Source organism: Urocitellus parryii, chromosome 15, assembly GCF_045843805.1.
Source record: "Urocitellus parryii isolate mUroPar1 chromosome 15, mUroPar1.hap1, whole genome shotgun sequence".
NCBI lineage: Eukaryota > Metazoa > Chordata > Mammalia > Rodentia > Sciuridae > Urocitellus > Urocitellus parryii.
In genome coordinates, this window is record NC_135545.1 from 42,237,600 (window position 1) to 42,262,937 (window position 25,338).

The following is a 25,338-nucleotide window of genomic DNA, read 5'->3' on the forward strand; positions in this document are numbered from 1 at the left end:
GGTGTCAATTCGTGCCCTCGGCTTCCCACTTGACCTCCAGCTTCTCTGTCTGAGACACACTATTTCTATACACCTCCAATCCCCAAGTAGTTGGGCTCTAGGGATTTCAGTGCGACCTAAAGCAGGAACAAACTGGGGGATGAGAGAATAATTGCACTGTTTTCATTGTACCAGAAATAGGGCATGTGCTCATGAGCATGTGCATTTCAAGCCTTTTCTAGAACCCTTGGGACCTGCCATCTCCTAGGTAGGCTCTAGGTGCCATCAGTCCTCTTGTCATAGCTGAAAAGAAGACAGTAGGTGCCAAAGCCGTGGGCTTAGGAATACTTCTGGCCCAACACCCAGAACCTCATGATCTGGAAACATCCAGAGCCCTCAGAACCAGAGGCCCTACCCATTCAGCCAGAATGGTGAATACATGGGAGGGAATCAACAAGAAAAGGCCCCTTCACTGTGGGACACCCTCTCTCCACCTCCTACCTCTGCCACAGAGCCAGGCTCTGTTACTAGCCATTCAGCCCTACTTTTAAAAATCAGTATTGGAGCCTAATGTGTTAAAAGGCATGAGGCAAAAGGCATGGTTGGGCCTCATCTGCAGAAACACTTTCCTTCTCTGGGCCTCAGTTTTCCTGGCTATAAAATGAGGAAGTTAAATTATGTACTCTCTAAGGTTCCTCCTGACTCTGGATTATCTGAGATTTTCGTATGGATCCCCAAATAACTTGCCTTGGTAGCCTCCAGTTGGTAGGCTTAGAGCCGAGGCCTGGTCCCAGGGTTTCTGCCAAGACTTGGCCCAGGCCAGGTCTGCTATCTCATCCCTTCTCAGGCTGTGCAAGTGGAGAGGGGCCAAGTCTGCATACTAGGCACTAACTGCAGGGAGGCAGGCTTTGAGGTCAGGACTCAGGGTCAGGGCCCAGTTAAAAGGCTTTGCATTTCCCTGAGGGACATCTCTGGTAGTCTGGCTCTTTGGAAGGGGACTCCTATGTCTCCCTCTTTCTGGGTAGGCTGCCAGTGAATGGAGGGAGACCCATAGGATGTGTATGTAGCAGAATGATGATACTGAGGGCAGTACTTGGGTGTGAATGTCATCATGTACCCAACCAGGCCAATTGGTACAAAAGGTGTCTTTATTGAGGTCTGGGTAAGAATTAGGCACTTGGCCAGAGCAGCAGCTTAAATATGAGGCAAGCAGGCAGAAGTCAGCCATGCCTGGGACCAGGTTGGGGTGGTGAGGCTATAGGCATAGACTTTCCTTAGAAGTTGGAGAGGCAAGAGGAGGAGGAAGGGGACACAGAGTAGTCTGGGTCAGAGGGCTGGTAGGCTGGCCTCATGGGGCTGGGCAGGAAGCTCTGGGTGGCAGGTCCAGCAGGAAAGGGACCGGGCTTCTTTGCTCCATGTGCCCCTTATGCCCAGGCCTGAGCCTCTGGCAGGGGCAGATGCAGTGGGCGCCTTCCCTGGCCTCACTTCTTCACCTTGGCATCATAGGTGCCTGCATTCTTGTAGGCACTCACATAGCCACTGTCATCCAGGATGTCTTGCCGTCCAGCAATGCCCTTGCCCTTGCCGCTCTCATCGAAGCGCTCTTTGTGGGAGCCCGTGTACTTGCTGGTATCCGTCAGCCGGTCCACAGCACCCCCTGTTTTTGCTTTCTGTTTGAACAAAATTTCCAGGCAGGCAGAAGTCAGCCATGCGCAGCCATGCCCTAGTGAGAGAGGCTTCTCCCTTCCCACCCCCAGCCAAGATTCCCCCATCTCCCTCAGTGGCCTCCAGAGACCAGCAGAGCACTTACAGTGACACCCAAGTTGGCTGGTTCCTTGCCTGCCACCAACTGGCAGATGGCATCGAAAGCCTCCTCCTTGCTCTTCCCCTTGAACCGCTTGGTTGCCAGCTCTTCCAAGGCCTTTTTGAATTCCTCATAGTTGATAACCCGAGCAGACTTTCCCCTGTCATGCACATATGCACCATTAGTTTTCCCCTTCTCAACATCCTCCCTGGTTCCAGCCCCCAATTCTCCACCTTCTGGGAACAGAAGAAGCAGGGGCTGCATAGGGCTCACTTGACTTTGGAGAAGACGATGTCGACGTCAGTCCCTGTCACGGCCTTTCCATCAGCCACCTTGCAGTCCTTGCACAGCTTGGCCCAGTTCTTGCCATTCATCTCTTGCCCGCTGGCCTTGGGGTCACCATGGATGGCGAACTTGCGGAAGCTCTCCTCCAGCCCAGCTACATCTGTGCTTGCTGCCATGCCACCCTGTGGGGACCCACCTCAATCACCTCCCAGCCATGTTGCCCCTCCCCCTCCCAAGACCCAGGATATCACTGCCTCTAAGTCAAAACCCTCAAGGTCTGAATTGGCACCTCTTCTGCCACAGACCCTGATTGGGACTGGGGAGAGGGACCAGTACTCAGTGTCTGCCTGGAGCCCAGAGGAAGAGCCCTAAGAAGAAAGGTCCTGTCCTTTAGTGCCAGTCCTGGCTCTGAGCTTAGAAGATGAAATCATGATGCCCACAACAAGCTGGGAACAGAGTGGTACTGTCCAGAAAGACTGTGAGGATAGCAGCTGGGGCCATGGCTCTGTCTGGCCCTGGCACAAGGCCTGCCTGGGTGGAAGTGAGAATGGCAGAGCAAGGCCCCTCTCCCAGGAAGCTCCATGCCAAGGTGGGTCTGGGACAGGACAGGCTACTGGTTGGGCAGGTATTTAGTAATGACTATCTCTGTAAGGGTCATGAAGACCTAGTAAAACCCAGCCCAGGCCTGAGAAGGGAGCCAGAACATACATGCCGTAGGCAGGGGTGCAGCTGGCCCAGCCGGAGCCTTGTTACTATTTGCTGTTAAACAAAAACATGAGGGGAGCGGGAGCTTGGGGCTGGCCTGGCCACAGTTTGTGAAGCCTGGAGACAGTTGCTAAGGGAGGGTGGTGCTGCTTGGAGAATGTTGCTAAGGGCAGGATGGTGTCAGGGCAGCTCAGGGAGAAGCTCCCAGTGCTGCTCGGCTGGGCTGGGCTGGGCTGGGCTGGGCTGGGCTGGGCTGGGGAGCTGAGGCCCACGGGTGGGGCACGCCAGCACTCCCTGCGCCTAGGGCACAACCATGGCCTCCTGGCCCCATGCCACCCACTAGGGCTGTAACCTCCCAGTCTGTGGAATTTAGGAGAAGCATGAGATTGGGGACCAGTTTAAGTGGGATTGTAGAATAACTAGAAGAAATAAGCATGCTGGCAAGTAGGACCATGGCCTTGTTCTGTGATCCTCCACTAAAGCACATGTCCCTTACCTCAGCCCTCCATTGAGGTCTCCTTGCCACACCCTTGAACAACCACATCAGTCCATATTCCCACAGCCCATATGCACTCCACTGGCCCTCCACACCCTAGGTCTTATACCCCTGACCACACCCACAGCTCTGCATTGCGGCCTCTTCCAGCCACACCCACTGCCCTGGAATTGAGACCTGACCCTTCCCCCAGCTTTCATTCCCCCCTACATATGCTAGACCTGCACTGAGACCCCCCTAGAAATACCCTTATCTGCCCTTCACACCCATAGCCCTCCACTCTAATCCCCTGGCCACACCCTCAGCCTTGCACTGAAACTCCCTTCACTGAACACAGCCCTGAACTGAAGCCTCCCTGACCATACCTGTACGGCACATGCAGCATCCCCATGCACAACCTGCAGCCCTGAGACCTCCCTAACCAAAGACTCAGCAACCCAACCCCTCACATACCCACAATTCTTATCAAGGCCCCCTGACCACACCCTTGGCACCCACTTTGTTCACACATCCAAAGTACTGGACTGAAGCCCACCAGTGTCCACCTCACACATTAAAATTTCCAGATTTCCAGGCACTATGTTGAGACCACCCCCTGACCACACCCTCAGTCTTGGCTACCATCTTTAACTCTCTGCCTCTTATACAAAAGGTGATCACAGCCTGGGTTTCTGCCCAGCTCCCTTGTCTTCCATCACCACTAGCCTTGACACTGACCTCTGCTTCCTGGTGACCACCCTCACCACCATCTCTAAATTGCAGTCTCTGGCACTGTGAGCACCCAGAGATCTACACCTCTGGGAACCTCTGGGAACCTCTGGGAAGACATCCCCAGTCAGCACTGCACTCCCCCTCCCTCCCACTGGGTACCATCTCCCAGAAGGGGCCTACAGCTCTGCACTTGTTTTACCAAGGGTAATAATATCCAAGAGAGTTTGGGTGCCACATGAAGCTTGTCATAAAGAACTAGGAGGAGCCTGCATCCAGTGCTCACTCCCGTCTGTGGGAAAATGCATTTTGGGTGATCTCGGGGCTGTGGAGTACAGTCACAGGCGGCAGCCAGAGGGGTCTGCAGGCCATGGATGGAGTAGCCACGCCCCTGAATTGAGGCCACCATCCGCTCCGCTCCTGCTGGGACAGCTGGAGTCATCAATCAGCCTAGCAAGGAGGTTGGGGCTGGCGGGTGGAACGCTTGGGGCCTGGGTAGGGCAGCTCAGCTGGTTTACTGGGCTCTATATCATCCGGGTTTGGGACCCCTTCCAGGTCGCTCCCACCCACCCCTCTATGTGCAGGATACTGATTAAGGTGGTCGGCGTCCGGGGATCCTACCGGCTTCTATCTTGTGGCTGCTCCTGCAGCGCTTCAGATGGTCAGGACACAGGAATGGACCGACTGATGCGGGAAACCAGGCGGCTCCGCAGCTCCGCTCCCTGCCGGCTCCCTGGCGGGACTGCAGCCCGGGCGGCTCCGCAGTATTATCCCCTGTTTCTCGGTCTCCATAGAGACGGCGAGTCCCACCCCCGAGACTGTCTCGGCGGGAGAGTGACCAAGGTCATGCTGGCTCCGCCCACCAGACCCCGCCCTATCCGCTCTCCAGGCTGGGCGCAGGCACAGCTCGCCATACAGCCCTCTCCCTCCCCTCCCCCACAGCTCCGCGGTCTTCGGGAGCCGAGAGCAGTCATCTGTACTTCTGGATGTCCTCCAATAGTCCCCATAATAGGAAAACAGCCCCCTATCCTGAGCTCCGCCCAAAGTTCAAACAGGCCCCCAACATCCATTGGAGATCCAGCTCTGCAGAGCGACAACTCGAGGCCGTTTGGGAGCTGAAGCAGGGTGGGGCAAACAATAGGAAGTTCCCCTTCCCTCGGTGACTGGAGTCTACTGCTGACTCAAGATCACAGCTATTCACTGTGTGGCATCCCGGTCACAACTCCGTCTTCTCTCGGGTAGGGTCCAGTTTACAGAGCACCGAGGAAAACGATAATGAGCGGATCACGTTTGCCCTGTCCTAGAATGCCATGCTCGGCCCACGATCCGGCCGCGGGGAGAAAGCTCTTGGTTCTCCGAAGTCGGCCGCCTCCTTTCACTCACATCTTGCCATGGTCTTGGCCTCGCAGCCTCTACTCCAGCTGCTACCTCTGGAGCCCAAAGGCTGCTTACCCAGGTCTCCCACGTGCAAAACAGAACGTCGTTCTGGTAGCCTTCCAGGGCCTCTCCTAATCTTAATCCCCGAATTGAGCGCCTTGGATCCTCGCGCGCCTCCATTTGGCAACTAGACAAACCATCCTCTGCCTCCAAGCAGTGGCAATGGTCCGACTCCCAGAAGGCCCATGGCCCTGGTCATTGGAAAAGTAAGCACTTAGTCCGCAAAAGCATAAAAAAGTTTATTGGAGCATCGGGGCCGGTGGGACTAATATTGCTGAGTCGCAGGGAGCAAGGCCGATCCCGCCGGCCGTCCAGGCCCCTAAAGTGCACTCGGTGCGGCGAAAATGTGGTGTTGCATAGAGAGTTGGGCCGGCCGCTCCTCCTCGGCCCTCCTACCTCTCGGTGAGACTAATTCAGGCCTCCCTCCCGGCCTCCCGGTGTCCCGGGCTCGCCGCTGCTTAGGCTCACGAAAACCGCCGGTGCACGAGCCTGCAGCGCCAGCCCTGTCTCTCGGCCCCTGCCCGCCGGGGCCGCCAGGGCGGCGCTGCCCAGGCGCGTCTGAGCCACTGGAATCTCGTCCATAGACTCTGCTGACGCCGAGTGGTAGGCGCCTGCAGGACCGGCGGCGTGCACTGGGCTGGCACCGGAAGAATCAGTCGATGAGCTGGAGCTGCGGCCTGGGCCCCGGAGCCCTGCACAATGGAGAGGAGCGTGAGACTAGGGACTGATGCTCCCGGCTCAGCCCTTCCTTCCCTCGGAGCCCCGTCCCCACAGCAGCAGAACCCGGAAAGGGTGGGGCACTCACCCCGAAGCCTGGGCAGCTGGGTCTCCCGGTCCAAGATCCCAGACCTCGGCACCTTATACATGCGCCGCTTCCTCTTTTTCTGCAGAGACAGGGAAGTTTGAGGGCTGTTTCCCCAGACCCCCACATTGCCAAAGGCAGCAGAAGCTGCAGTATGGTGGAGGCTTCTTTTTCTTGTCCTTCCACCTGGACAGAGTGCCAAGCCCAGTGCCTCCTACCTGGGGTCGGATCCTGGGAGGCAGGGCCAGCGTGTCTGAGGAGGAGGGCGGAGGAGGTTCCACTGGGCCTCCCGTGGCAAGAAACCTGGAGGGACTGAGGGAAAGTGGAAGGGCAAGTTCTGGGAGCTATTTCTGAAATCCCTCCCAGGTAGAGGTCCCTTCCCAGCACAGGGAAGAGAAGGGCACCGATCCATCCTAGGCCATGCTGGACTAGAAACACACCTATGCCTTGGCCTACCCCTTTCTCCCACCTCTGATGGCCCTGCCATACAAACGGGAGATGCCCAGGTGGCACTCACTTTGCATCTATTGCAGCAGGCCTGGCCTGGCCAGGGGGCTCTGGGCGTACATGGCTGAAGGTCCTCAGGTAGAACTCCATCTCCTGGGGAAGGTGGATGTTAGGAAGACTGGATCCAGGGACTCCAAAAACATGAGCCCACACAGTCCCCAAGAGCAGAAGCCCTCACTGGCCTCTGTGAAGGGTCCCTGGCCTCACCCCCAGGAATCTAGGGCTGTTTTTCAGGCTCCCAGATGTGCTGTGAAAACCCCGCTGCAAGGTGAGGCTTAAAACACCCCTTTCTGGATCTTAGGTCATCTCCAGGTGTCATTTCATCTAGTCAAACTGCACCTTCTCCAGGAAGGTTCCAGTCTCATGGGTCCAATACACCCAGGCTAGAGCTGCTCAGCCAAGGGACTTGTAAGCAAGAGGTGCTCAGAGCTGCCCCCTCCTGTTCCTGGCCCCACCCAGAGCTCCAGCCTCTGAGCGGATTCTTTCCCTGGCTGAGAGACCATGCAGCTGTTCACAGGCCGCAGTGTGCACCGAGGTCGTGTGCGCGACCCGCCAGCTTCCGCGCAGCGGAGTCCTGCGGACGCCCCTTTTGCACAGAGTTCCAGCCAAAATTCCGTAATTCCGGCTGCTGGCAAGAGGGCTTGTGAGCGCGTGTTCTCCAAGGCCCCTACCCGGAGAGGGAAATGCAATAGGTGCCGCAGCCCCCATCCGGCGCCAGTTGTGGTCCTCACAACTACTCTGGGGTGGAAGACGCAACCTCCCAAATCGAAGAGACCTTGAGGTTACCAGAGCCGCCAGGCCCGCACCCCAGCATGCGGCACGCCCCCAAGTTAAGTCCGCCAGGACTGCAGGTAAGGAAACAAAAGCCAGCCAGGAAGGGCGTGGTGTGAAGAGTGAAGGGGAGGGGGGCATGGCCGCCAGCAGAAGAGCACCCGGACAGCTGTCACTGGATCGCAGCCGTTTCCACGGATACCGAGGCGTCCTGACTAATGCAGAGACACTGTAACTCTGTCTCTAAAACAAGCCTATGTTTAGGGGCAACGGCTCCAGAGAGGAGCCCCTCCCGCATTCCTGCTGGGTGGGGGTGGGAAGACTGCCTGCAGGAGCCCTGGCAGATCTGGGGGACAGAGGACAGAGCCCAGTCAGCAGCGGCTGGCTGCACAGGTGCAAAGACAGAGGCCCCAGGCAAGTGCTGCACCCAACTGCTGACGGGCTGAGAGGTGCGGAGGTGCCTGACTAATCAAAGGAGCCCTGGGTAAGGGGTCAGAGGCCAGTCACAGGGACTGGGGCCTTAAGGTAGTCTTCTCCAATATTTTTGGTATCTTGAGAGGGGTCTTCCCAAGCTGCCCAGGCTGACCTGGAACGCTCACTCCTCCTGCTTTAGCCCCCAGGGTAACTGGGATTATAATTGTGTGCTGCCTCATCGCATTTCCTGCACATATTTCCCCTCCCCCAGTGCGGACTCAGCCCCCTCCAGCGTCCAGCAGAGAGGGGCAAAGCCTGCCCTAGGACCCCTGGGATGGGATGGGAGAGGATCCAGGGCATACCCAACCTGGGATGGATGGGAGAGGATCCAGGGCATACCCAACCTGAGATGGGATGGGAGAGGATCCAGGGCATACCCACTCTAATCTCCCTTTTCTCAAAGCTGTCCCTCAGGATGCTCTCTCAGAAACCCTGAAACATTTGTGTATTCCCAAATGGTACAATAACATCTCAGCTCTCTTTTGTAAGAGGGGACATGCACCCAGCTCCTATTGGGTAGGCCTCCCTCAACTCCTTTGTAGATGAAAAGAATAGAAATTATGTGTCCACTGCTGCCACATTTGGGCCCAAAGCCTAAGCAGGGTGAGGGTAAAGGGCCCTGGATTCTGAGCACCCCAGGACCAGCACTCCCTCAATGGGCAGAGCCACAAGCTTTGAGAAAGTTTCTTGCTGGCTTCTCTGAGCCTCAGTCTCTTCTGTGATGTGGGGATGGGGATGATGCCCACTCCTCAGAATGGCTGCCACTGTGTTTACCCAGCACCAGGGCAAGCATACAGTGATATGCAGGGGTTCTCCACCAATTGCCAGCACTTCCCCATCCTGGCCCACAGGCAGAGTTCAGCCCCAGCAATGAGAACAAGGGAGGTGGGTCCCAAGTGCTCTTCCAACCCGCCCACCAGCCTGTGTTTGTGTCCAGTTGCCATGAGAATTGGGGATCTAGGGCTCAGCCTTCCCAGTAAAGCCTGCCTGGGCCCCCTTCCCCCCCAGTCCCTCAGGGCTCTGAGGATTGGACCACCTCCACCCCCAGTTGCTGACCTCAGGAAACCATGGGCGTGGGAATGGTGATAGGCTCATCAGCAGCTGGGCTGGCTGGGCGGGCCAGACCAGAGCCTAGGCTGGAGGGTTCCTGCTTCAGTGTGCAGAGGCCTTAAATCTTCCCAGCCCCAGCTTCTGTTTAACTTTTCTAGGCCTAAATGTGCTCATTTGCACCAAAGGTTGGTGACAGTTCAAAGGATAAAAATGGGCTGTTCAAAGGATAAAATAGAGTAATGGGTATAAGGGCTCAAGATCACAGATGGAGAGAACTGAGGATCCACCCTGGCCACCCAGCTGCTGAACCAGTCATTGGTCCATCCCTCTCTCTATTCTGTAGCCCTGACCTGCCTGCATCTAGGCTCCACATTCTGCTCTCTGCAGCACATGCCTGGAGCCTGGACAGGTACACACAAGGGCCACAGACATGCAGAGTTTCCTCTGGCTGTACTGGTGGCATGTTTGTACCTAGTACAAGATATGCCTTTCTGCCCCAGCATCCCATATTCTGACTGTTGTTCCAGGCTTGCAGAATTGCCTTGCCCTGTATACTCATTGGCTTTCACTGCACAGTCCAGCCCCACTCACCCAGGCCCATCTCTGACCCCTTCAGCAGGCCAGCTATATACCTGAATTGGTCGCATCTTGGGGTGACATGATTCAAGCTTCCTGTGGGCCCCTTTTGCCTCCTGTGGTGGGCGGTGCTGCACGATGTACTCATAGGTGGTGAGCTTGTGCCACACTGGAGAGAAGAGGGTTCAGCAGTGGAAAGGAGACCCTGGAGCTCATAAATGGGGAGGGAAGGCACCTAGTCCCCCACTGAACTTCTGTCCCCATATAGCCTAAGCCATGGGTAGAAGAGCCAGCACTGGTGAGGGGCATGATTTCAGGGCCCTACAGTTCAAGGAGGTACCACCCTGTAGTCTAGGCAGGTGGTGGGGAGATAAGTAAGACAGCACTTACTGAGGTAAATGTGGAAGCAGAGCAGGTGGCCAAGCAGGGCTGTGGACAGCAGGCCAAGAAGGATGAGTAGGGCAGCCAGGGCCAGAATGGCAGGAGCCTGGGTCTCCACAGGGGCAGCAGGCAAGAACACAAACCACACATCGGTGTGATTCTTCAGGACTGCAAGGCACAGGCACACTGTGCTCAGCCAGGTCTGAAACCAGTCACCAGAAAAGACCCTGGGGATGGTGGGGATGTAAGCCTGGAACCCAAACTGACCTTCAAAGTGTTGGTTGGTACGCAGCCGCATGGGGTTGACAAAGAACTCCACAAAAACATAAGTGGCCACCAGCACCAGGAGCAGGACACCCAGTAAAGCAGATGCCACACTGTGTAGAAAGAGCCTGGCCCAGCCATGGGCAGCTGTCAGCACCCCAGAGCTCCAGCTTAGTAAGGGCCAAGAGTTCAGAAGGGCCCAGGCTGAAATGGGAGCCTGGCCCCTGACCTCACAGCCCCAACTACTCAGAAGCCAAAATCACAGGACAAAGCTGAAGATGAGTAGCCTCTTTTCAGGCTTCCCACCTTTAACCAGGCCAGCAAGGTGGAAGACCCCAAGCCCATCCTTACACGTTCCAGCCACACCCCAAGAGCACCACTCTCAAAGAGGAGCCTAGGTCCCCCTCTCCCACCCCTTCTTACAAGCAGGCTACAAGGCCAGAGGCTCACACCGACAGGGGTATCCCCATGCCCAGGGTGTCTCACCGGTAGTTCCTCTCGCCAACGCAGTTGTTGAGCCACTTGCAGTGGTGATCAAAACCACACACGCATTTGTTGCAAGCACTGCAGTGCTTAGAGCGTGCACTCCTGCGGGTGGAAGGCACCGCGTGGTTTATCGACCCCCCAGGGGCGGACCCTGGCCCTTGCCCTTCGTGGCCCACTCAAGTACAGTGGGTGTAATGACCCCCAGCACCGGCCCGGAGCCCAATTACCCGCCTGGCAGAGGAGCACGCGCGCCCTCTTGTGGATCTGCAGGGTGAGACTTCTAGAGGCGACGCTGAGGGACCAGGAGAAAGGAAGGAGGGGCTCCATTATGGGATCCTGCTCAGGGAAGGCTCACCAGGCCAGATGATGCAAGTGTGAGATCCAGAACAGCAGTGAGCAGGCTGCTAGGCCTAGGGCCTGCACTGCTCTTCATTAAAATGCCATTTTTGGATCCCTTTCCCTGACACTGCAGGAGGGGCTTTATACGGGCATTCTTCTAGAAAACCTCAGTCTGTGTGGACTAATAGAAAGGGAGCCAAAAGAAGAGGAACAAGCTGCCAGCTGTGTGGGCATTAAGGGAGCTCATGGCAGGGGTCAGAGGAGGAGAGGCTACATTAGGATGCAAGTGGGAGTGTCCCATCCCCAGCAGGCACCAGCAAATGCCAAAGGGAATGTGGAAGAGTCAGCCCCTAAAATGGAAGAGCACCAGAGCCACTTCTTAGTGGCTTACACCGACTGGTTGGTAAGGAATGACAGGATGGCCTAGTGCCCAAGTCCTCAGCACCTTCATGTTGTGGGCTTTCTGGTTCCCGTGGACAGACCACTTTTAATAGGCTGTCTAGGTCTTCAGATTTCAAATGTGAAGCTTGCTGTGGATAATACCCCATCCTTCATCCCCCATATAAGGCTGGGAGACTAGAAAGACCCAGAAGGGGAGGAGAGGGATGGGCCCTAGAGGGTGAATGGGTGCTCCACATTCTGACCCCTCTCCTCACTAGCCGTGTGACTTGGAGCAAGTTTCTTGGCATCTTTGGGTTATTCCTCATGAGTAACCAAAGGTTAACAGAATCTGCTCAGGGGCCAGGCAACCAGGGTTGTAACCCTGGCTCTGTTGTTCAGTAGCTATGTGACTTCAGAGCAACCTCCTAGCTTTCTGAGTGATAGGTTCTTTTTGCCTCTGTGAAGGGAGAAAGCTGCTGCATACTTGGTAGGGGGCCTCTACACAGCGCATGGCCCAGCGCACTCAAGCATTGACTTTCCTCCTGTCCCTTCTGGGTGTTTATAAAGCAGGGGATTTAACAGGCAAAGTTAGTCATTTGTGGCAGTAGCAGTGCCGAATGTTTCCTACTTGAACCGTCAGAAATTCTATAACTCATTTATTCAATCACCTCTTCTCACTTTCCCACCAGTTCTCAGTCATTCCATCAAGACTTTTGTCTATGAGAAAAATGAGGGTGCTGAGGCATGAGATTGAATGTGAAGGCCTCGCATGCCCCTCTCCATCCAGTATCCCACTGGCAGGCCCCCAGGCACACATGTGGTCCACACACTCACATCCATACACATGAACTCACACGTCCACGTCGCACAGGTTGCAGTGCAGATCTTCGATGACATGTGCATGTTGGCTGCGGTTGAAGATGGGCAGGGGTCCTGCATAGCTTTTGTCCCGTACATTGGCATCTGCTGGATCGATGGAGACTGCAGTCAGGTGCACCACGAGGTGACCAGCAAAGATGACACCCATGCACTGGCCCAACAGGTTAAAGACTCACTCCACACTCTGCTGGCTGGAAGCCCTGCCCACATCCTGTAGCCAGAAAACTTCTCTCCCCCGCCCCATATTAAATACCTTTATGCAGAGAGCTCCTGTGACACCTCCTGCCTCCAGCTCTCTAGGAACCTCCTCGTCAGCCCTCTTCAGTGGACCCATGGGCCCCAAATAGAGGAGAGGGGCCACTGCTTCCTGCTGCCACCCAGGGCCTAACCCAGGGGCCTTACCACTCCAGGCCCTGGTAAGTCCTGACTGGTCTGAACTCAGGCCAGTTTCTTTCTAGTTTCAGATTCCAGATGATGAAGTGAGATGAAAGAAGGTCTGAAGGTCCAGGGACCGAAAGTTCAAGTTCTGCCAGGCACAGTGGCACATGCCTGTAATCCCAGAAGCTCAGGAGACTGAGGCAGGAGGATCTCAAGTCTAAAGCCAATCTCAGCAACTTAATGAGGCCTGAAGCAACTTAACAAGACCCTGTCTCTAAATAAAATATAAAAAGGGCTGGGATGTGGCTCAGTGGTTAAGTGCCCCTGAGTTCAATCCCTGGGACCAAAAAACAAACAAGCAAGCAAATAAATAAATTTTAAGTTCTGAACTTGTTTATCTTGCTTTCACAGGGAGTCAGCTCCAAGACAGAAGCAGCCATTCCCTTTCAGCAGTCGGACCAGGTGGAGAACCACTTGCAGATAGGGGGACCAGGCTCTTAGAGACTTGGGATGAGTGTTTGGGATGGCCTGACATGTTCAGGGCCTGCCCAGGGGCAGAATGGCTAACTCCTGGAGCTGAAACATATCTGTCCCAGGGCCTATCTACTTAGTAACTGAGAGAAATTCAGGAGATGAGTATGCTGTCAACTTGTCTAACTGTAAAAATTAACCAATAAGATTCCACTCATATAGTCATCTACCTACCCTTCCTTCTTCCATCTCCTCACCTGTGAACCTCTATCCATTCTCTTGGTGACCAGATATCATCCCTCCATCATATAGATTCATCATAATTCTCCTCCATCTTTCACTATCAGCTGTCCAAATTCCTTTCCTCTCCCTCCCAGTAGCCAAATGCCAAGTTCCACCCTAATGTGCTATACCATAGCTGAGGCAACTCCTGGCTACCACTGACCTCTATCCCTATGGTCACTGCCATGGTCAGGTTTTTACCACTTGCCTGGGTCACTCAAGAGCCTCCTGACTCTGCCCCTCCTGTCTGTGTTCCCTTGAGAGTTCCCTTCACATGGTCACAGTGAGCTTTTAAAAGCTTAAGCCTTAGGCCCTCTCAAGGGCTCTCCAGATGAAGTTCATGCCTCAGCTCAGGGCAAAGGTCCCTTTTGCTCTGGCTCCTCCCAAACCTCTCCAGTACCACCAACCACAGCATCTCACCATATGAGCCTCTTTTAAATACTCAATGCATGGTCAAACATTAAACTTCCTGCCTGCTCTAGCACTTCTGCTGCCCACCCTCTGGTTCATTCATTCAACTGTTTTCTGAGATCTTTATGCCAGGCACTGAGGAATATGACAGGGGCTAAACAGACTTGGTTCCCAGCCCCGAGGAGCCTACAATCTGGTGGGAAATGCAGATATTAATCAAATAACAGGCTAATTAAATGAAGAAAGTCCACAGGAGAGTGTGTTTGTAACTGAGAGCCCCCATCTAGTCTGAAAGATTCTGGAAGGCTTCCCCAAGGAAGTACGGTCTCAGTTGAGACATGGAGAAGAATGGACAACAGGGCCCTTGATGGTGAGGTAAGGTAAGGAGGAAAGGGGGCCTACTGGGTACTGAGGCTGCTGGGAACATGCAAGGTGTCAATGAGAGGGGTAGCTGATATGTGGTCCCAGTTCAGAGCTGCCACACAAGAAGGAGGGTCTGTGTTGCCAAATTCTGGCTTTTCCAAAGGAACTAGAAATCTGGAGTTTTATGTGAGATCTCTCAATATTTAAATGTTAAGGAAATAAATAATTTTCAAATACACCTGTGAATAAGAGCTGAGTATTTTGTTTGTATTAATTATCCTTCAGTTTTTACGAAATCAGATTGGCCATAGGCTACTAATTCTTGACCTCTGACTCAGCTGAGTGCTGGGGGGTAGGCAAAGAGGCAAGGGGGCTTCCAGTGTTGTCAAAACAGAGAACAGGGGGAATAATATAAGAAGCAGCCAGGGGGACAGGCAGAGTCCAGAGATGGAGAGGCTTGAAGGCTATATAAAGATCTTGAACCTCATTTCTTAGATAGGAAAAAACCACTAGAGGTTTTTGAGATGGAATTGTTACCATTTTTTTTTTTTTTAAGAACACTATGGCTACAGGAGTGAGGGCATGCAGGAGGCATTGCTTGGAAAGAAAATAGGCCAGAGAGGAAGACCGATGGCAGTGAGGAGAAAGGATAAGTTTGATAGCTATTAAGGAGATGAAATCTCATATATGAATACATGACCAGTGTAACTCCACATCATGTACGACCACAAGAATGGGAAGCTACACTCCATGTATATATAATATTATCAAAATACATTGTACTGTCTTGTATAACTAAAAACAACACATTTTTTAAAAAGAAGGTGAAATCAATAGGACTTGGTGACTGATGATATCAGTATCAGAGGAAGGGGGAGGAGCCCAAAGCATATTGGGAGAGGCTATATATGGGAAGGGGGAGCAGTAAGTGCATTTCTAGATGTGTGAGGCCAGTATAGGTGCCCTTCTTCTGCTTCCAGTCTGCTTTCTGAGCTCCTACCCCATATTTACAATGTGGTGTGACCACCACGTCCAACCTACTAGCCTTTCCTCCAGTTGGCAGCTGAGCACTCAGTGCTCATCTTTGCATTTCTTGGGCTCAGGCCAGTTCCAGGCCCACAGTGGGTCCTTGATACATACCACTACCCTATCTCATTCCTCAGGGACTTGAGAGAGTCTGCAAAAGAAGGAGGCTTTTGATGGAAGCCCTGGTCAGGTGCCTAACCAGGTGACTTTGGGAGCTGCTACATAACCCAAGTGGATGGACAGTGAATGTGGGTAAGACCAAACCCTCAGATGATCCCACTTCCTCAGTCAGACTGCCGAACAGCCCTTCTGGCCTCACTGGATACCAGTGACCTCAGGAAGTCACTTATTCTCTCTGAGCCCCAGTTCTTCATTAGTAAAATGGGGAGAATACCTTCCTTACAGGATTATTATGAGGAATAAGATGACCCATGTAAAATGGCTGACAGTACCTGGCACCTATAATTGCTCAATAAATTTTAGTTACTTTTTTGTTTATTGTTATTTTCTGATTCTGCTCACTCCAAACCATGGTTATTCATCTGGTTTCCCAGGTACCTTGACAGCAGAAATCCAGGTAAACCTGAGTGGGGGATGTATCCACTCTAGACCTTAGGAGGAATGTCCCACAAAGCATTCCACCTAACTGCACTAAGGCCTGTTGATCACCTCAAGGAAAGGTCAGCTTTCCATTCATATAGCTGACAACTTTGCACTCTAGTGAACCAGGGAGACCCCAATGACACTGCTGGTGTCTGAGGATGACAATCTTTTCTAGAGTCCTTCACTCACCTGCCCTTGAACCTTGTCACACACCAGCCTAGGGCTCTGCAGTCTCCCAAGAGCGCATGCTCTCCTTATGGTTCATGCCTTCTGGTGCTCACACCCATCCTAATGTGCTCCTCGTCCCCACCCACCTGCAGGAAGCAAGGATCACCCTTCCTACAAGTCAGAGGAGGCTGAGACCCAAAGCTAGAGAAGCTGAGAAGCTGCTCAGTCATGTGCAGACCTGAAGGGGTTAAGCTGGGACCATACTTGGCCATTGAGTATGCCCCAGGCTCTCAAGTTTGCTCTGGTCTTCTTCTCCCAGGATTCTTTGTTCTAGCACACAGCAGGACATTCCCCTAGGAACTCCCAACAGGGCACATAGAGGCCCTCAGCCTTACAACTCCTGGGTGTTGTGGCCAGGGCTGGGGCAGTCACACTAGGCCCAGTCAAGTCCATGTTTGTCACTATTCCTAAGAGCTTTTAGGGTATCTCTATGCCACCTCTTGTCACATTCACTCTCACCCTAAAAAGGGTCTGAATTACAAAATCAGTGAGTTTGTAAAAAATTCTGGGAACAACATAATAATCTGCCCGTAAATAAAACCACATTTTAAATATACTAGGAAACTTACAATGTAAAAGAATTCTACCATGACAAACTCTTTGAGAAATAGAATAATTACTCCCCAATATGCTATCTGTTTAGCTCTGGGCACAATCAACCTGAAGAAGCTCTAATGCTCTCTCCTCTGATGGCTCCTGTGACACTGCAGGTGATAAGACCCTTCTGTTAAGGGGTTTCAATGCTCTAAGGTACTTTATATCCACCCACTTGCCCTATCAGAGGAGGAGTTGGTGTGGGCTGGAGATCAGGCTGGGAAGCAGCTGGGCCTGCCCTGCTCTGCCCCACACTGTGATTCTTGAGGCTCTGGATCCAGCTTCAAGCCTCTGTTTTCCATCCATCCAATGTCCCTTCTCTTCCATGCACTAGCCTCACACTTTCCTAAGGATACAGCGTAGCCAGCAGGCACCCAGTGGTGAGGCAGGAGAGGAACAAGGACCCCAAAGCCGATCACAGCAAAGAAGAGGTACAGCAACCAGGCCACAATCTGAAGTGGGTGAGGAGGCCAACTCCACCCATTCCGACGGGACCGCTGGCCTTGCAGCTCTGGGGAAGGTCCGTTGGCCTGTGCAGGTGCTGTCCACACACTCTTCTCAGGGGCTGTCTTGTTGGAAGGCTTGTTGCAGATGTTCATCTCCAGAGGGAGAAAGAGTACAGCATTAGCCAGAGGAGGTCCAGGTGGGAGCCCAGGGTCCCATGCCTGCAGCCAGGTTTAGCAGGGAAAACAGGCACCTCCCAAGCACACTGCAGGGAACCTGGGATCCTAGCCCAACAAAAGGAGGCAGTGCAGAGAGGGTGGTAGTAGAGGGCTATCCCAGAGCCCCAAAGCAGGCTCTGGTCCCAGTCTGACCAAGATAAGGTAGGAAGGTCCAGGGTTTATTCAGGACACAATGTGGCTGCCTGTTACTCAAAGTGCTCTGTCTCCACAGCCATCAAAGTGAAACCCAATAAGACATGTTCTCATCTGGTAATATCAGTCTGGGGCCAGAGCCATGAGAACACATGCTGATTCTGTTAGGATTAGTCATCTCCATCCTGAAGTCCAAATGCAAGTTTCAGAGAGGGCCCCCTTAGCCTTTTCTAAGGGAAAGAGGGAGTGGGGGTGCTCAGATGGGGGTGTGGCCTCTGCCCCTCAACAGACATATAATCCCTTCAGGACTAGAAACTCAGGACCTCTTTCCTGTGCCTCAGAAGGGCTGCCTAGGGTTTCTTAGGAAGAAGAGCCAGGACCCAAGAGGGGAAAATTCCTCTTTGGTTTCTTCCTGCAGCAGAAATGACCATGTTTCTCTAGGTAAATCTGGTCCTGTGGTAGATTTACACAGAAAGGTGGGCTAATATTCTTTGACTCACTTCAGGGAGCTCTAGAAAAGGCCAGGCATTGGCCACAGCCAGACCACCAGGTGGCAGCAATCCCCCACCCCTGCTCTGCTTCCCTGAGCCCAATAGCTGGCCTGGTGTCCAAAGATGACATGCAGGACAGGAAGGGATGGTCTTGACCTTACAGAAGGGTCCCACCCCCCACTATCTTCTGGGCCCAAGATGGGACTCCAGCAGAAGCAGGCAGCACTGCATCTGGGAAGAGAGGCTAACTCTGAGTTCGTGGTGGTAAGGCCAGGAGCCAGGGACAAAATCCTGGCAACTGGACTCTCCTTTCGGGAGCCCCTGCCCATTGGCCCAGAATCTGACTATGCAAAAAAATATGGCAGACCCCATCTTAGCACATCTGCCTGAAACACCTCTTACTCTTCAGCTCAAGAAAATATGACTTGATTTTCAGATCCCACTGCAAGCATCCCCTCATCCAGGAAGCAGGGTCAGGGGCCATTATGCTCAGTCCTTACTGGAACTGTCACTAGGCCATTTGGAACGCTTTGCCATCCCCATATATCTGCCCCTAATACACAAGCTTCCCTCAAAGGCAGTTAACATGCTGTGATTCATTCACCTTTGTCCCCCCACATGTCTTCCCCCAAATCCCCGGAACTGTACCTTGGACGTAGCAGATGCTCAGTAAATGTTCGCTGATTTGAAAACATCTGAAATAAAAAGGAAATGTAGGCATGATAAATGGTATGAAATCCTGCCCCACCCAAAGCCATCTGGTCCACACTGTCCTGCCTTCGATACTTCTACTGCAATCCATTCCATAGGGCCACTTCAGCCCACCCAAGGTGCACAGCATCATGCAGGCCAAGCTTGACAGTATTTGAAGTCACCTCAGAGGAGTCACACCTCAAAGCTAAATGGAATGACCTAAGGTTTCTCTCAGGGACTTAAGTACAGTCTTCTGGACACTTATTCTATCTTCAATAAGAAGCCACACAAGGAAAAAAGAGCCCTGGCTTTGAAGAAACATATCTAGGTTGGCTCCTGACTCTGCATCCACTAACTGAAAGAACTGTTTCCTCATCTGAAAAATGGGCATGGGGTATGGATACTCCCTAGAGTGGTATATAGACCAATGACACTGTAAGCAAATTCCTGACACAGAAATGCTCATTAAATGGTAGACAATATAATTACCCTCAAATAGCTCTCTGGTTTGTCTTTCTGTCTCTAGACTGTGGCTGACAGTCTACAAGGTTTATGTCCAAGATTTATGATGTGGTTGATTGAGGTTGCTTTCTTAAGTCAGTGGCCCCAAGGAACACACTGTCATAAGAAGTAGTATACTGGATTCATTTTAATCTTGTCACCTGCAATCAAAGGTGACAAAGATGATCAAAGAGCTGGCATTCTAAATAAAAGCAAATCTTTGCAAGGTAATCAGGTCAAGACCTATGAATATAGTTGAGTTGGGTGGTTCCCATCTGGGGCAAATCTCTCTGGCTTGCACATTGGCTTTCCAGGGACACCATCACCAGGGCAATTACTTTGAAAGGAACCTATGAATTTACATCCCAAGCCTGGCTTTCCCTTTATCATTCCAACACCAGAACAGCCCTGTACCCTGAGGAGTTCCCAGAAGGAAAAACAGGAATATGACTGATATGTCCCCATTGCCCAGCTGCAGCTGTAGATACCTCTCAACTAGCTAAATCCCAAACTTGTGAGACAAAATGGGTCACAATCTGAGGCCAAGGGCTTGCTATATACATCCCTGGGCTAGGCTCTGACTCCAAATCAGGGTACTATTGGCCCAGAGAGGTACCATTTATCTGAGACTTCATATGAGGGATGCTGCTGTTGGGCAGAATTCCCTCAAAGCTGCAGCAGCACTCGGGAATAGACACCCAAACTGACCAAGAAGCATGCTGCCTGCCCTGAAAGTCCGGGCAGCCAACTCTTAGCTGACATTTTTTCTCACAGAGTTAGTTGGTGACTACAAATTCTTTTGGTCCAAAAGATTTTGATTAGTTGGATATGGTAGCGCTCACCTGTAATCCCAGCTACTAACCCTGTCTTAAAACAACAAAAGAAAAGTGGTGGGGGTATAGCTCATTGGTAAAGCACTTGCCTAGCATGCATGAGGCCCCAGCAATGCCCCCCCACACACATACACAAGCTGGGCATGGCCAAGCTTGGTGATGCCCACCTGTAATCCCAGAGACTCTCTGGTGATAGAAAAAGGAGGATTAGAAATTCGAGGCCAGCCTCAGAGAGACCCTGTCTCAAGATAAAATGAAAAGGACCAGAGATATAGCTCTGTAGTAAAGAATCCCTGGGTTCAATTTCCAGTACCAAAAAACAAATTTTTAAAAAGTGGGTGTGGTGGAGCACACCTGTAATCTCAGCAACTCAGGAAGCAGAGGCAGGAGAATCACAAGTTTGAGGTTAGCCTCAGTAATTTAGCAAGACTCTGTTTCAAAAAAAAAAAGTAAAAGGGCTGGGGATGTAGCTCAGTGGTAGAGTGTTCCTTGGTTCGATACCCAGTAACACACATATACACTTTGATTAATTTGAGAGGGGTGGATTACAGGTGTGTATCACAGCACCCAACAAGATTTTGATTATACTTTTTGTTTTTTTTTTTTTGGTTTTTTTTTTTTGTTTTGTTTTGTTTTGTTTTTTTGTACCCGGGATTGAACTCAGGGGCGCTTAACCACTAAGTTATATCCTCAGCCCTTTTTATGTTTTTTATTTTGAGACAGGGTCTCGCTAAATTGCTTAAGTTGTTGAGGCTGGCTTTGAACTTGAGATCCTCCTGCTTCAGCCTCCTGAGCTGCTGGGATTACAGTTATGTGCCACCATGCCCAGCTTAAATTTTTGATTAAAAGAGCTGGCCATCCAGCTAACACAGTGAGAGACTCTCTTTCTCTCTCTCTCTCTCTGTCTCTCTCTCTCTGCTCTGTCTCTCTGTCTTTCTCTCTCTCTCTCTCTCTCTCTCTCTCTCACACACACACACACACACACACACACGAAAAGAAATGCTGTTCTTGTTTTTCTGAAATATATGTATTGTCCAAACAAACAAGCTAAAGTACAAAGTCTCAGCCCTGGATTTCGGCAATGTCTGAGGACTTCAGAATCAATTTAACTACTAAAAAGGGTTATCGGAAAGTCCAAAGAACTAAGAGGGTAGGGTACTGGGGTCAGAAAAGAAAGTGACAGGGGCTGGGGATGTGGCTCAAGCGGTAGCGCGCTCTCCTGGCATGCGTGCGGCCTGGGTTCAATCCTCAGCACCACATGCAAACAAAAATGTTGTGTCCTCTGAAATAAATAAAAATTCTCTCTCTCTCTCTAAGTGACAGGACTGAAGTGGAAGCTTGGAGGGTCCAGGGATCTGAGCTACCCATGGGGAAAGGTAGGTTGGATTCAGGAAAGAGGGCTAGGCCTGGAGATAGAAACTTTTTCTGTTTCTTACACTGCTGCTCATAGATAGAGGAACTGAATAAATCATGAATCTATATCTCTTTTGGTCTCTTCTTTACTCATTTTTCAAAAAAGGTAGCTAGAAGGCAATTTGGCATTGTCTACCAAAATGGAGAACACATACCCTTTAGCCCAGACATTCCATGTCTAGGTATTTATCTTATATATATACTTGCAAAAGACACAAAGATTCATTTCAAAGTTGTTTATAATAAAGGACAGAAACAAGTATAAAATACTATGACATATCCCCACAAAGAAATGCTATACAACATCAAAAGCAAAGGACAAAATGATCTTTTATATACAGTTAAGTAAACAAGCAAGATGTTCAGTTGTAGAGTGAGATACCAAGTGAATAGAAACCAAGGGGGAAAAAGACATTTATATTTCTATATGTTCAAATTCTCTTAGGGATGAAATATAAGAAATGAAATACAGGGCAGCCTCTGGAAAGATCTAGCAGCCCAAGGGCTGGGGCTGAGAGAGAGATTTGATTTTTTTTTTAATATATATTTGATTTTTAGTTGCAGATGGACACAATACCTTTATTTTATTTATTTATTTTTATGTGGTGCTGAGGATCAACCCAGTGTCTCACACATGCTAGGTAAGCACTCTACTACTGAGATACAACTCCAGCCCCAGAGATTTGTCTTTATCTTGATACTGTTTGAAATTTTTTATCATGAGCATTTAACTGCTTTAAAAAATAAAAAAGTGAGTTGGGCTGTGTAGTTCAGTGGTAGAGTGCATACTTAACATATGCAAAGCCCTGAGTTTGATTCCCAGTAACCCAGACACACACAATTATTATTTCAAATTATCATTATTATGTCAAATAATAAATAATTAAGAAATGTCACCTCTTCCCCTCCTGGCTCCACTGGGTTGTCATGTTGACCAAATGCACTAGTATAATGCAGAGCCTTATATCAGGCCAAACAAACCAGGAATTCCTGCCTAACAACTGTGTAATAAGAGTGCTTGTTTGAGTTAAGTACTTTTTTACTTTTTTGGGGGGGGGGTGTTGCTGGGGTTTGAGGGGTGCAAGGCAACCACTCTATCAACTAAGCTATATCCCCAGCCTGCTTTCTTACTCTTAAGAGCAATTCTGAGTTGCTCAGCTGCAGAACTGTGCGGAAAAGCCACAGAACTTCCTAGCACTGTCAGATGTCTGATTAAAGCTGGAATCAGACCCTAGACAACAAACTAAGTGGCTGTGCAGGACCCTGTTCTAGTTGTCAGCCAAAGGCCAGTTCAACCTCATTTGACCTTCATAACCCAGAGGGAAGCAATGCTCTACAGTAAAGTTTTGTCCCCAAGCATCTTTTCTTTCTCCTAATTTTTTAAGTGAGATATTTTTCTGCAAGTATTTCTAAACAAGTTTTCACTTTTTTCTCAGGATTCACTTTTGAGATAATTTTCACCAAGATCTAATAGCTGCTCATTTAAAAACTGTATTATACAGACGCCCAATTTTAACCCATAAAGGGAAGCTGGAAAGAAAATGTTTCATGATGCTCATTGTTTTACAGTGAAAAAAGTTGTTATACAAAAGACTTTTAGGGTCAAGTACTTTGCTTATTAAACTTCCCCACAGGTGCCAGAAAAATCTCTGGCCTCAAAATTCTGAGAAATATCAATAGTTTGAATAAGGGATGCATATCACATAATTCCCAGAAAATTGTAACTTCTAGCTGTTCTCAAAGACCTCTCCAGTCATTGCTCTAAGATGTGGCTGGGCTCTTTCTTTCTCTCTCATAAACAATATGCTGAAGTTGGTTGCTATGGCAAGAAAAGCTTGAAATCTCAATCATTTCTGAGTTGACATGGTGTACAAACATTTCTGTGCCCTTCTCCTGCAGCAACCACTACAAACTGTTTGGGATCCAAGTTAAGTGAAGGAAATGGGACAAGAAGGAGGGAGCAACAGGGAACAGAAACAAGGTCATTGAAGAGAGGCAAGGGTTGTTGATTTTAACCAGGAAATCAACTCATGTGATTGTAGTAGAAGCCAGGCCTGGGGGAACACCCACCAAGATCAAGTCATTAAGAACAAAGTTGCGACAGGACAAAGTAAGAAAAACAAAAACAAAAGGGGGAAGAAACTGGGTAACTAAGTAAGCCCCACTGTTGTTTTTTATTGCATCTTTCTGATTATCTGTTTACAGACCAGGTCTCCCACAGTGAACCACCAGTTCCACAAAAGTAGGGACCACCCCTCATCTATGCCTGAATCCAGCCCTCCTTCAGTAAGGAAGTGAAGCCACTTCTTACCCTCTCTGCTGCCATCATCCTAATCCAAGCCTCCATCATTGCTCTCCTACAGTGTTTCAATGATAATAATAGCCATCAGGAACATTTAGAGACACTTATTCTGGGCCAGGTTTTAAGTGCTTCAATGGAATTCACTTAATTCAGTCCTCAAAACACTCTTGAGGTAGATCCTATCATTTCAAATTGTTCTCATAGATCTCTCTACTCTTTGGTCTCAGACCTGGATGCCTTCACTTTCTCTCCCATGAACAATATGCAAAACAATGTCCCCTTACATGGAGATCCAGAGAGTTCTAGAAGGCACAACTAGATTGGCAGAACTAGGATAGCCATACTGAGCTTTTCAAAATTTGAGCTTTTCAAAATTCTTCAGCGATTTCCTCCAACTGCTAGAATAAAATTGAAACCCCTACCACGGGAGTTCAGGACTCTTCTTGTCCTTTCTGTTCCATATCAGTACTCTGCTGCCTCCAGACCTTTGTATTTGCTTTTCCCTCTTCCAGAAACATCCTTCCCCTGTTCACATTGCTGGCTCCTTTCCAACCTCCAGTTCTTTACTTAAAAGTCACCTTTTAAGATAGACCCTCCCTGGCCACCCCCTCCTCCATTTCACATCCAGAGCACTTAACTCGATCCAAAGTCACTTTAGTCATGTGTCTGGCGCCTGCTCCCCACCCCCTCCTTAATACTCTGCGGGTTCTGGAAACAGGCTGCGTCTGTTCGGAGCCGCCCGTGGCCCCGCTCCTGGCACAGAGCCTGGCACACAGTGAGCGCTCAATGCTGATCTGCAGACCTGATGAATGCTAGAAGCCCAACGTTCTGCTGGGTCCATGGATCCCAGGCCGCGGGCTCCAGGTCGAGGTGAGCTCAGGGCCCTGCCAGGCAGCAGCAGCCGCGCGACACCGTGGCTCAGGCCAGGCTCCAAAATGAGAGACGCGGCGGCTGCTCCTCACCTGCGCGTGGCGGCAGCGGTGCCAGATCCGCCCGGCCAAGGTCAGGCCAGTGGTTCGGCCCCGCACCTGGCCGTCCGCCCTCCCCAGGGGCGGCCGGGCCTCAAACCGTCGCGGCAGACGCGGTCCCCTGGACCGGGAGGCAACGCGCCCCCGCGCGGGGCCCCATCCCGGTTGGAGGTTGAGCCGGCAACTCCTCCCGTTCCAGGCCGGGGAGGCTAGCTGTAGCGCCCGGGCAGGACACGGCGGGCTGGACCTCTCTCGTCCGGTGCTAGGCCCGTTCCCCGGGCAACGGAGCGGGCTACGGCGCCCCATAGCGGCCAAACCGCGCTGCGTCACTTAGCGCCGGTACCCCGGTTCGGGGCGGGGCTTGCCAGGGACCCCCTGGCTCCCCAGCCGGCCCATTTCCCGTTTTTCTCCCCCACCCCAAGCTTTCTTCGGAGGAAACCCTTTACCACCACCACCACCATCCATCCACAATTTGTCTATCTGATTTGTCCCAAACGCGTCCCCTTTTCAATTTCTCACCTTTAGACCATCACTTTCAGGAAGACCCCAGGCAACCTCTAATTAAAGTACGTGCTAGGCACTGGCCCTTCAGGAGATTACTGGTTGAGGGGCAGACAGATCTAGACAAATAAATTGCACTAC

At 51.3% G+C, this 25,338-nt stretch overlaps 2 protein-coding genes across 4 annotated transcripts; both read right to left on the reverse strand.

The window, feature by feature from the left end:
• Nucleotides 1-1,109: 1,109 nt before the first annotated feature.
• Tppp3 (tubulin polymerization promoting protein family member 3) lies at nt 1,110-4,807 on the reverse strand. The gene is made up of 4 exons (XM_026413249.1): nt 4,599-4,807; nt 2,057-2,250; nt 1,790-1,943; nt 1,110-1,649 (listed from the first exon to the last, which is right to left on the reverse strand). Exons 2-4 carry the CDS (start codon nt 2,242-2,244, stop codon nt 1,461-1,463), a joined length of 531 nt encoding a protein of 176 aa, XP_026269034.1. The 5' UTR covers nt 2,245-2,250; nt 4,599-4,807; the 3' UTR covers nt 1,110-1,460.
• A 127-nt stretch (nt 4,808-4,934) lies between these two features.
• Nucleotides 4,935-24,952, reverse strand: Zdhhc1 (zDHHC palmitoyltransferase 1). 3 transcript variants are annotated; one of them, XM_026413264.2, is made up of 12 exons: nt 24,691-24,952; nt 18,635-18,681; nt 17,037-17,279; nt 12,300-12,475; nt 10,726-10,827; nt 10,243-10,367; nt 9,985-10,143; nt 9,651-9,763; nt 6,734-6,816; nt 6,435-6,528; nt 6,220-6,298; nt 4,935-6,106 (listed from the first exon to the last, which is right to left on the reverse strand). In XM_026413264.2, the coding sequence occupies exons 3-12, from the start codon at nt 17,277-17,279 to the stop codon at nt 5,823-5,825; spliced, it is 1,458 nt and encodes a 485-aa protein (XP_026269049.1). In that variant the 5' UTR covers nt 18,635-18,681; nt 24,691-24,952; the 3' UTR covers nt 4,935-5,822. The 3 variants fall into 3 exon arrangements, with proteins under 3 accessions (XP_026269049.1, XP_026269047.1, XP_026269048.1); XM_026413262.2 differs by having other exon boundaries at nt 10,243-10,409; XM_026413263.2 differs by lacking the exon at nt 24,691-24,952 and adding an exon at nt 24,531-24,660 and having other exon boundaries at nt 10,243-10,409.
• Nucleotides 24,953-25,338: the final 386 nt, after the last annotated feature.

Coding starts and splice junctions, on each gene's coding strand:
- Tppp3 (XM_026413249.1), bottom strand. CDS start 2,244: ATGGCAGCAAGCACAGATGTAGCTGGGCTGGAGGAGAGCTTCCGCAAG. Junction 1,944..2,056: donor ATCGTCTTCTCCAAAGTCAA/GTGAGCCCTATG, acceptor TGTGCATGACAG/GGGAAAGTCTGCTCGGGTTA. Junction 1,650..1,789: donor CAGCCAACTTGGGTGTCACT/GTAAGTGCTCTG, acceptor TTGTTCAAACAG/AAAGCAAAAACAGGGGGTGC.
- Zdhhc1 (XM_026413262.2), bottom strand. CDS start 17,279: ATGAACATCTGCAACAAGCCTTCCAACAAGACAGCCCCTGAGAAGAGT. Junction 6,529..6,733: donor CCTGCTGCAATAGATGCAAA/GTGAGTGCCACC, acceptor ACTTTCCCTCAG/TCCCTCCAGGTTTCTTGCCA. Junction 6,299..6,434: donor CTCCCAGGATCCGACCCCAG/GTAGGAGGCACT, acceptor CTGTCTCTGCAG/AAAAAGAGGAAGCGGCGCAT.